This window comes from Coptis chinensis, chromosome 2 (assembly GCF_015680905.1).
Source record: "Coptis chinensis isolate HL-2020 chromosome 2, ASM1568090v1, whole genome shotgun sequence".
Taxonomy (NCBI): Eukaryota; Viridiplantae; Streptophyta; class Magnoliopsida; order Ranunculales; family Ranunculaceae; genus Coptis; species Coptis chinensis.
Genome location: NC_141457.1, coordinates 109760276 through 109772433, shown reverse-complemented (window position 1 = coordinate 109772433; position 12158 = coordinate 109760276). Strand labels below are relative to the sequence as shown.

Below are 12158 nucleotides of genomic sequence, written 5' to 3'. Positions count from 1 at the left end.
AACCCCACCACCCCCCACACTTACTCCTATGTAGTCTCTTCCACTGCACCTATGAGAAGGAGGGATGAAAACACAGTGTCAGACAAGCACTTCGCGTTAGGCCTGTATTGAAAGTTCAAGGCGACCGATCACTAGGACCTTATATATTGGAGTAATAACAAGACAAAAATCAGAATCTAGTTTGCCAAATGACGAACCACAATAATGATATTGGTCATTGTGCTGAAGGTAAGAACCATCCTGATGATTCACAATTACAACATAGGTGTTTTCCTGTAGGTAGCTAAATTGTCTTTGTTTTTCCCATGATACGTAAAGCTCTTCGAATTTCTCACCGATGTATAAGCATATAATGTGAACACGTGCATGATGCTAGTTAAAAAAAATTAAAAAAAAAAACCCTCGTATATATTCTCACTTTCTTTTGGTAGGGATATAATAAAAAATACACATGGGGACGGGGATCTATGGAGACACCACCCTAATAGGGCGGGTATGAGGGGTGCTAAATGGGGATGAGGGCGGGCATAGGGAATCCTCGACTCCTCTCAAGTGGGGATGGGGATTAGGGAATCTGATATCTTGGTGGGGCGGGTACGATGAATCTCTGAATCCGATGGGGAGAGTATGGAGAATGAAATTGAAATCAGAGATGGAGAGAGGATGGGCAGATGGCAAACCCTGCCCCATTTTTATGTAGCAGAAGCGATATAAGAAGTTCAATAGAATATTAACAATCTATAATTTGAACATTATATTTATTGATAATAGAAAATTAATTACAATTCTCGTCATAGAAACTCTATATCTAGTGAACTCTTTCAAATCATCTTAAAAACCTTCTAAAATAGCTAAAACACTTTCCTAACTTATCTATATTATAATAGTAGTAACTTTCTACTAGAATTCATAAACTAGAATTCTACACTTTTAAATTGTGTTTAAATAATAAAAATGAAAATGATTTGTTTTTAATAAATTTTACTAAAAACAATTAGACAATAACCATAGACTTAATGTTGTACATCACATTTACATCCATATCTTTTTGTAGGGCACTGTTTTTCTTACTCACTACCTTTTTAATGCTATATAATAATCTGGTAAGCTACATAAGTGTACATATATACAAGCCGGATCTTTTTAATATTATATATATACAGGTCGGATCTTAGAAATACATACTTATTTTAATTTAAAATAAGTATGTATAGTAAGTAAAACCTCACCTAGAAAATGAATTCAGACCTAATTTTTTGTGGATATCATCTACTCACCATAAACATCATATATACAAAATTTTAACTCATTTGGAAATCTCTAACTTAAGCAAAAGATGATTACAAAAATATTATTTTCTAGACCATTAGATTTCTTTTTAAAGATTACAACAATTTTCAGCTAGGTTAGAGATTTCCAAATAAGCTCAAATTTTTGTAGAAGATCTTTATGGTATGTAGGTAATACCCACAAAAAATTAGAGTTGAATTCATTTTATAGGTGATGTTTTACTTACGTATTTATTTTAACTTTAAAATAAGTATGTATTTCTAAGATCGGGCATATATATATATATATATATATATATATATATATATATATATATATATATATATATATATATATATATATATATATATTCAACTTGTCCACCGAAACCTTTCTTATTGAATATATAAAAAATCACGACAAGTTCGCTCTTTGTTTTAGGATTTAAGGTTAGAACTTAACAATAAAATTATATGGAGTTCAAAACATATACAATGACTCATATATAATCTAGTGATTGTAAATAGGAGATAATCCACAATGGTTGAATGCCAACATCAAATAGCCCTCGGAGACCCAAGGCCCAACCAACCAACTATCTATCTCACCAAATTTAATGCTAATGTTTTTGTACTTATTCAAGCATGAAAAGACTGAACCCATTGGTCCATTCTAAAACTTTTCAAATCAACAATAAGTGATAAGCATGGTACACCGTACACTACAGATTCATTGAACAAAAAAGAAAGAAAAGCCAGGTATAAAATGTTTAGGGTAAAATTTTGATTTGGTCATGATAATGTCATTTTGTTCTTAATCCGGCCATTGTTATCAACTCAGTGTAAAAAGTTGCTAATATTACCCTACTAGTTGCTAAGAAAATGCGCTGAGTTGCAATTTATTGCAGAATTGAAAACACATTGACATTATCATGGCCGAATTAGGAATTTACCCAAATGTTTATATCAGCGACATTTAGACAACCCCACTGCTAAATTGCTATTTTGCTATGTTGTCACTTTATGAGACTTTACAAAACATAAAATGTGCTGAAGGAAATTCGATAGGACAAATGTGGCCTATGATAGCTTAAATATATGTTATGTTAATCATAGAAACCACATGTCCCTGATTAGAAACTAAAGCCATCTACTGATCTACGATGTTAAGGGATTTTTGTAAAACAATTATTTATTTATTTATTTATTTTTGTTAAATAGAAGCCAATAGCCTAGGTGTAATGGATTAACAATTGTAATAGTCATGTAATGAGTAGATATATGTCAAAGCTAGAGTCTGAACTGTTCCAAATGACATTAGGCAGATATATGCCATTTTGAAGATTCAAACCTTCTTGCATGCTCTCAAATTCATTTCCATCTTTTAGTACGTTTTGAGACACTCCAAATAGAATAGTCAAACGTACAAATTGGAACATCGAGTTGGAAGTTATGCCTAGTTAAAGTTTCAACCTGGTTCAATGTTCTCTTTTGATTGTATTGGAAAAATAGTTTGACATATATATAGGGGAATAGCAAGCATTCTCTACAACTAAGACTGTTGCCTTCGCTTGCCACAATTGTACTGTTTATTACTTGAATGAAAGTTATTTAATGTCTTCTTATAAATTGTTTACTTCTAGTTGTATTTCAAATATATGTCACTATGTACAATTGTAATCCAAAATGTTTACTCAAACACTATTATTCATTTTTAAGATTCAAAAACTCCTTGCCCTTTCAAATTTAGTGTTAAAATCGATTTGAGACACCCCAAATCAAAAAATCAAGAGCATAAAAATCAACATTTTTAGTTATATCATTATTTTTCAACCGTTCATATATATCTTTTGATTTTCTTCTAAAAATATTTTATTATATAGTAAAATCCTAGAGAGAAAAATATGTTGACTTTTAAAATTCTACTTTATTTATTTTTGAATGAAAGTTATTTTTTAGTTCTACTTTATTGACTTTAGCTCTACTTTATTGATTTTAACACTACTTTTAAAAGGATAGGGAGCCATTGGACTCAGCCTAACTCAAATAACATCTTGTTTGGGACAAGTGATGCCCAACCACCGCACGACATCCAAGCATCCAAGCGTGTCTGTGACACTAAGCCTAGGAGAACTGAATTTAGATTGGGCAACTTCCAAGCGCTACACCTGGAATTTGTCTTAATAAACAATATTCATACAACATGATATGTCCAACTGACTTAATGACTTCATGATGAGGTTACAAAAAATAACTGACTTCATGATGAATAATGCTGGCATAAATAGCCAGTCATAACCGATCTATATGGCGTTTTCAAGCTATATGGCTGAGTGAGTGAGTTTGCACTTATTACATAGTTTAATACTTTAATCCTTGATATTTTACATCATAATTACATCACACTGATGAAATAACACGCAATGACTCCTAAATTAATATTTTAACACTACATTCTAATCTTATCAAATTAGATGTTAACTGATTTAATGTAGTTGTAAATACTGCGGGACTTTTTTATTTGATGGGTAGTCATAAATAAATCATTTACAAATTGACTAAGATACCAAAGAAAATCTAAATGGTTCGACTGTCAATAAGATAACGACACAAACTAAAATTAGTCCAATTTTATATCTCAAACCCTTTCTTAGAATGAGTTTATAAGGGTTTTGTAACTTAATTTAGAGAAAGACCAAACCCCAAAAAACATAAAAAAAATAATACGATAATTGTGTGATACCTTTTTGTCCTTTGATATATATACAACTTAAAACCAAGACTCTATTGATTGGTTGGTACTTGGTAGTGTGAATGTGTGATTGACTATTAGCTAGTTTAGTCGCGGGATCAAATCGTGGTTAAAAAAAAAAAAAAAAAAACAAAAACTCTAACTCTAACTTAAAGCTGCAGGTCATCATTTACATAAAACGACAACTGATCTAATTTGTGACCCACTAACCCGTTAACATATACCTAGATATTCTTTCTTTTTTCCACGAAGGGCTGGTTTCAACTTTCAAAACGCAGGGAAGTAACAGATTTACGTTTCTTTTACCCGACGACAGTTTTGCTTTTGATCGGAATAAGCCTTTATCCATTTACAGCCCAACCTGTGGTAAAACAAAAGTCCAAATTTCGTAAAAACGCTAAAGATTTCGTAATAACGAACATCACATCTTTTGTCATGGAGTTGGGCAATACACCTTTGTTTCAAGATTATGACGATCAAATGATCTTTCACTTGACACGGACAATCGCCAAGAATTATGGCTTTGGCCTGGAGTGTGAAATACTGAAACTCTCGTTTCCTCTCCCCATGGGTCACTGGGTTAGTGGGTCCTAAATTTCTACATGACATCTGTCTGAAGAAGATATTTTACAGGAAAGTGTCAAAATAGAATTGCAAAATCAACACAAAAATCTAATTTTAGGAGGGTGTTTTTGAAAATACCCATAAAAACACTTCCATACTCCCAAATTTAAAAATAAATAAATAAAATTGTTTCAGTCCCATTTAGATTCCTATATTATCCTTTTCTTTATTAGGCATTTAGGCATACCCAAGACAAAACACGTCATTTAATTCCAATACTTATTAGAATACATCGGGAGCATGGTTTTCAAAACTAGTTTTTTTTTACCTAGAACGGGTCATTGTGATCTTGGTTCAAATCACCAACTCACTTAAAAACCAACCAGTTCTTTGATGTAAAAATCGGTAGTATTAATTTTTTTTTATTACAGATAAGATTGAAAATTAATATCCAGTGGTCTCAAATATAAAAATAGATGTGGAGCAATTGATAGCTACTTGACCCTTTTATGACTAAAATGTGAATCATAATACTGGAAACTGAAAACCCACCTCTTTTTTCAATTCTTTCATTAAACCTATCTCTATGAAACTTGAAATGGGTATGGGTTGTGGGGGTAATTCATAAAATTAAGGAATTCAAGGATTGAATTTGAGTGGAATTTCTTCATAATCATTCCAACTTTCAAATTTGGTTGTGGGCTAAGTAGTGTTTGAGACAACTCTTTCAAATTTCTTAAGCTGTTTATGTGAAAATCACCGAATTTATGCGAGAATCACCGAGTTTAGCAGTTCCATTATTGAATCGAATGGTTCAAATTGGGAATAGAACTGGTTCTATGATAAACTTGTTTAGCATGAAAATATTGACTCAATTTCTACAAGACCATTGCTCAAAAGATATCTTTGTTTAAAATTGGTATGTACGTTGATTTGATTAAGCATAAATTGGAATTTCATTTGAAGAAAACCAGCTGAAAATAGTGAATAATTTATATTCTCTCTCTAGGAGTTAGAGAGAGAATGAGAGAAGATCTCATTTTTGTTTTGAACTCGAACTCGATCGAACAAACAATAATCGGTCAAAAAGATGTTTTCTATTTTTTTGTTTTTTTTTCTTTATTGGAAATACCCAAAAATAATATGGGAAATGTTATTGGATGGCAACTGTTATTGGGGATGTCTAAAAGTTAAGTTAAGTACGGGGTATGGAGTATGGGAGTGTTTTTATGGGTGAGACCAAGATCACTTTTTTAGGATTGTGACTTTCCTATTAAAAAACGAAATTTTGGGTACACGACAGTGTGTGGTTTGGTCTAATCAGAGGCAATTTATTTGCTGATTCTTTCTTGGTTCTAAAGTGTGTCCTAGAGTTGAAAATTAAAATAGTGTATACAAAGTCCAACGATACTAGGTCCAACTGTCCAAGGACTATCCTTGGGTCAGCGTCAGCTATAAGCCCAAAACAACAGTGAGCCCTAGTGAGGGACATTAATTAATAGATAGCCGACAAGTATATAGTTGCAAAGCTCTGTGTGTGCATCGACCACGATAATGAAATATTGTATCATACTATTTACCTCTGATGCTTACAAAGTTACAAATTTACAATAAGGATCTGCAAAGTAAATGATCCATCTTATAGTGAATTAGTGACGTATGCAATGTGCCAGTATTACAATCAGATTCTGTTAGTTATTTTCATTCTAATGGGAATAAGGAAAATTAAACCAAGCTGATGACTATTTGCTAAACTTTTGTACAAACATGGAAAGAGTCAAACGGTCATAAATTCAGTTCGTGTGAACGTCTAAATATGTAATACAAAAATGGTGTTCACATCAAAGTTCAAAAATATCTGAATACTAATCAGCATATGGTAAATCAAGAAAAAATCTCCAAGAATAATAGGCACTTAGTCAGTAACAAGTGATTACATTTCTGTTCATCAAAAAAAAAAAAGCATTTCCCAGGCAATGTTACTTCTTTTTTGAGAGAGAAAATCAGTAAGATACTAGTGACTTAACAGTTCAACTTAAATTTAAAATCTAAATAAAAACTCCTGTCAATGGTCAAAGTATATGTAAATCAAATTCCAAAATAAATTAAGGTAGCTTGTGCTAAGTTGCACCGAATGAGAAAGCAATTAAATTGACTGGAAGCTTTGCACTAATATTTAGGTGTATAAAAAGACCACCCATATCTCTAAACAAAAAAAAACTAGCACACAAGCCACACATTAAAAAGAGTGGTAGCTACGAAGAACTCTGTAAGCCATAACTCAATCATGGAACCTGCAACTCTTTTGCAACCTTTAAACATGTTAATGTTCTTCGTACTCCCTTTGCTTTTCTTACTACTTGTTCTTGTAAGAACACATAGAAAACTACCATATCCACCTGGACCACGGGGCTTACCAGTGATCGGAAACATGCTCATGGTAGAGCAGCTAACTCACCGAGGGCTAGCTAAACTCGCGAAAATATATGGTGGAATCTTTCACCTTCGTCTCGGTCTACTTCACATGGTTGTAGTTTCTACACCTGAGTTTGCTCGTGAAGTTCTTCAGGTACAAGACAACATATTTTCTAATCGTCCTGCAACTCATGCCATCAAATTCTTGACGTACGATCGAGCTGATATGGCGTTTGCACACTATGGTCCGTTCTGGCGCCAGATGAGAAAGCTTTGTGTCATGAAACTCTTTAGTCGTAAACGGGCCGAGTCATGGGCCTCCGTGCAAGATGAAGTTGAGTGTACTGTGCGATCAGTTGCTACAAAATACGGGTCACCCGTTAATATTGGCGAATTGGTGTTTAATCTCACTAATAACATTATTTATCGAGCTGCTTTCGGGTCTGATCTGATTGAAGGTCAAGATCAATTTGTATCAATTCTGCAAGAGTTCTCTAAGCTATTTGGTGCTTTTAATATTGCTGATTTCTTCCCTGGACTCAACTGGGTCGACCCTCAAGGACTCAATACTAGACTCAGTAAGGCTCGGCAGTCTCTAGACCGGTTCATTGATAGGATAATTGATGATCACTTGGCAAAAAAGAAGAAAACAAATGATGCTGATGATACCGATATGGTGGATGATCTACTCGCATTTTACAGTGAAGAAGCAAAGAATAACAAGTTCAACGATCTACAAGTATCCGTCAACCTTACTAGAGAAAATATCAAAGCCATCATCATGGTACGTAGTAAGCTATATTATGAATAACCAATCAACCAATTTCCATTTTGAGTTTAGTTAGCAAAATATCTAGAAACGAGGACTAAAATGATACATATTTGGGATTTTGTCATATTGAAAGTTTGTCGAAAATAAAAATCAGGACCGACAAATAGAATAAATTTGGAGAGCTGGTTAAGACTTAAGAGAAAGGTGTAAATAATGAGAACGATCTTTCATTCATCGGACCAAAATCTATATTTTCAACACACTATCTACTGGCAATATTTTTTGTACAAAAATAGTTGAATATACATATAACTAGTGAAATTTTCTTAGTTACATGCAATTTTCTTGAAGCTAATCAGTGATTCAGTGCTACGTTACTCAAGGCAGTGTCTTAATCCTCTTCGCTTGAAAACCTCAAATTTGTTGTGCAGGATGTTATGTTTGGTGGGACTGAAACAGTAGCTTCGGCAATCGAGTGGGCCATGACGGAGTTAATAAAGAGTCCGGAAAATCTAATGAGGGTCCAACAAGAGCTCAATGAGGTGGTGGGCCAAGACAGACGAGTCCAAGAAAGCGATTTAGACAAACTCACTTACCTCAAATGTGCAATAAAGGAAACTCTCCGACTCCACCCACCGATCCCACTCCTCCTGCATGAGACTTCCGAGGATGCCGAGGTAGCCGGGTACCGCATTCCAGCCAGAACACGAGTCGTGATTAATGCATGGGCCATCGGGCGGGATAAAACTGCTTGGAATGATCCGGAGGCATTCAAACCATCAAGGTTTCTTAACGAAGGAGCTGCTGATTTTAAAGGGAATAATTTCGAGTTCATACCATTTGGGTCCGGTCGACGTTCATGCCCAGGTATGCAACTGGGCCTTTACGGACTAGAGTTAGCTGTGGTTCATCTACTCCATTGCTTTTCCTGGGAATTACCAAATGGAATGAAGCCTAGTGACTTGGACATGAGTGACGTATTTGGACTCACCGCTCCAAGAGCGAGTCGACTCGTTGCTGTACCGAGTCCTCGTCTCAACGTCCGTTTATTTTGAGTGGCAAAGCCGCCCGCTTCTTGTTTAACTAATGATTGAGAAATCATATATGTTTCCATTATACAACAAAATTTTATTTTAATTTGTGAAGGAACAAAAAATAATTGGAAGACAAAATGAGTAAAAATAAGGAATAAAAGACAGTTGCCATTGCTTTTTGAGTCTCTTTTTTGTGTTGCGCGAGAAATATAATTATCAAAAAAGAGGCTGGATTTACTCCATTTTGAAAGTTTAATACAGGGGCTACTAATGTTTTAGATATATTGTAATTAAAAGTGTAAATAATATTTTTTAGATGTAAATTACATGATTAAAAGGTAGATAGATACACTCCTTATGGATCAGGGTGGGATTATATATGAGAAATAAGGGAGGGCATTAATGAAAATAATTGAATGAGTACGTGTGGTAGCATGATTCCATCTTGGTGTTTGGAGCAAGATATAGATAGTTTACTTGTTTGCTTGCGCTCTGTGTGGGTTGGATTTGAACTGAAAATCCTCAATCCTTATCTTAATTCTTTTTGAATAGGATTTTTTAGTATTACCTTCTTACATGATAAGCCAATTTAGATTTCCTCCAACTAGATGGAAAAATTAGATTCTCTCTCTGAGTACACAAAAAAAAAAAAAGTCAACAACAACTTGTATTGACCGTGTTTTTTTTGTGTATTTAGGAAGAGATCCTAATTTCCCCATTTAGTTGGGGACTTTTTTTTTTACAGACTGTGAGGACCCTAATTTCCCCATCCAGAGGGAAATAATTTCCCCATCTAGTTGATAATAATCCTTAACCCTTTTGAATATACACACTTCACACCTAGCCAGTTCAAGTAGATATGAAGAGTGCATTAATTGCATATGGGATGGTGAACGGTTATATAAACTCCACTTAAAGTGACTCCAAAGTTAATCCACTATTAAATATAATAAATTAGTAATTGATTTTTGGTGGAGATGTTTTATACACAATAGAGATTATCCTCACAAAAAATCAATTTATTTAAAGATGTACAACCTTGTTAAAAATTGTTTAGAATGTTATGAAATTATCTAACTGCTCAATTTTTTTAATTTAATAACAATTTTTAACATGATTAAACATATTCAATTGAACTATTTTTTTTTTTTTTTTTTTGGAGTGTGCTCCATTGTGTGATGGATGTATATCTCTACAAAAAAATTTAGCTCTCAATTCATCTTGTAAGTCTACTTTTAAGAGTAGAATAACTTTAGAGTCACGATAAAATGGAGTTCCTATAGCTATCCCATTCCATATATACCTACCCTCTATTAATTACGTTAAAAGTTCTTTAATCATCTTTGGTTTCGAGCCAAAAATCCAAAAGTGCTTAATGGTCACTTATATCAGACAAATGGTAGTATTTTAAGTTCGAGGGGATGATCTTTGTTTAGTTTACAACTTCTCACCTCAGCAAATATACCCGCCCACGCAACATGCAATTTGACAAATGCATATGTTTTCTTTTTCTGGAGTGCACTTCTTAAATCCTAGCTAACACTTTTTTTTTGCCAACGGTAATTTGTATTAAGCAAAATAATGCATGTGTTACAAGTGAGTGAAGTGACTACTGTGCAAATCCCCTCGACACAATTTAAGAAGAGAATCGGAAGTATGTAGAGGTAGGGTCTTCGATCCTCGGAATAAAGTTTATTAGCTAACACTCGTCAAAGAACTTGCAATTCAAAGAATACCATGCATTTGTAATGTTTTAGTTAATAGACCTGTGGACACCTTACCATTGCTCGCCATAAAAATTACAAAAGAACAAACAAAGACAAAGTGGCGCTGTTTCTTTGTACAATTAGAGAAGTAGAACTAACGTAGGAATCCGCTCTGAAGTTTAAAACGCGCAGTGCCATTTAAGGCAAACTTCAACCCAGTGTTCATAGTAAAGAGTGGTAGTTAATATCACGGCAATATGTTGGTTGAATATATTCCAACAGAAGTAGCTTAAAAGCAAAGGTATATATATATTACAATGTAAAGGCCGGGCGAGTTAACTCTGTAACCTCTTCGGCAATTCTAGATTTCATTTAGTTTATCGTACTTTGTTCATTTAACCTACAGTAAGTGATGTGTTTTCAAACTATGTTTTCTTTTATAGAACACGAAGCTCACCTAAGCATATCATGAAAGCTCTAATGCTACTTGCTAAACAAAACTAAAATAATATTGTAGATTATTAGTGTTGGGATGACATTTTGGTATCAATATTTTGGCAGCCATATGTCAAAATTAACTGAAATTTCAACTACACTATATAAATAAAGTTAGGGTTTAGAAATTGGGTGTGAGGTAAAATTGGTTGTTAGGATTTGGGATTTGATGTCTCTCTCAAGAGTTTTGTTTATATTCAAACTCAGGTGTGTAATATTATTTGATTCTCTTTCAACTGGAATTTTTTTTGGTTGTGGATTAGGCACAAGCCAAACCACTAAATCGTCTCTTTTATTTGGTTGATTAGTTTGCTATTTTGGTGAGTAGTTTACTATTTATTTAGAAATTATTTAGTTAATTTCATGTAATTGTAAATTGTTGTTTCTATTGTGTTTATCATTGGTTGCACAACAAATGCTTTTCCTATCAGTCGCGATCTACATGTCTCCATCACTTTCCATTAGTTTTAGTAGATGAATACTAAAGATTAGGAAAAGATAACAAAATATATCTTCAATACTCAGCCGCAACACCGAAAGTCAATTAGACCCAAGGCCCAAAATATCGATATCGATGAATATATCGGTGTACCCAAAAACCGATATATATCGGATATTTCATATTTATATATCTATTTTTGGTAACCAATCCAAACTATTTAAAATATCCTAAATATCGGATATATATCTAAATATCGGATATATCGGAAATCGGATTTATATTTTAAAATGGTCAAAAGTCAACCGATATATATCGATTATATCGAAATATCGATTATATCGGGCGATATAAAGTTTCATATCGGAAATTCGATATATATCGGAAAAAAAGTTCTATATTCGGTGGATATATGTTTTTCAATATCGATATCGGTGTACCAAAATACCGATATATATCGGCGATATATCGGATATATCGACGATATTTTAGTCCATGATTAGACCAAGATCTCAAGTCATTAAAATAATTACAAAACTACAATGCACGCACGCATTTATATATGGATCCCTTGATATATAGCCTAAATGAGATGATAGGCTAGCAAGATCATTCTGGTTGACAGAAGTCACAGAACTAAGAGCATTTTTAGGAGTAATACCAATCTAGCATCAAACATCAAATTTCTAACAATTTGGTATTTTTTCAATTTC

The 12158-nt window shown here is 33.5% G+C and overlaps 1 protein-coding gene across 1 annotated transcript; it reads left to right on the top strand.

The window, feature by feature from the left end:
* Nucleotides 1-6771: 6771 nt before the first annotated feature.
* LOC147520477 (cytochrome P450 84A1-like) lies at nucleotides 6772-8990 on the top strand. Its single transcript, XM_086592024.1, has 2 exons — nucleotides 6772-7783; nucleotides 8203-8990. Exons 1-2 carry the CDS (start codon nucleotides 6872-6874, stop codon nucleotides 8824-8826), a joined length of 1536 nt encoding a protein of 511 aa, XP_086448150.1. The 5' UTR covers nucleotides 6772-6871; the 3' UTR covers nucleotides 8827-8990.
* The last annotated feature ends 3168 nt before the right edge of the window (nucleotides 8991-12158 follow it).

Bases quoted from the DNA above. Each gene is read 5' to 3' on its own strand.
- LOC147520477 (XM_086592024.1), top strand. From the start codon at position 6,872: ATGGAACCTGCAACTCTTTTGCAACCTTTAAACATGTTAATGTTCTTC. The intron at 7,784-8,202 runs GTACGTAGTAAG...TTTGTTGTGCAG, and splicing joins ATATCAAAGCCATCATCATG to GATGTTATGTTTGGTGGGAC.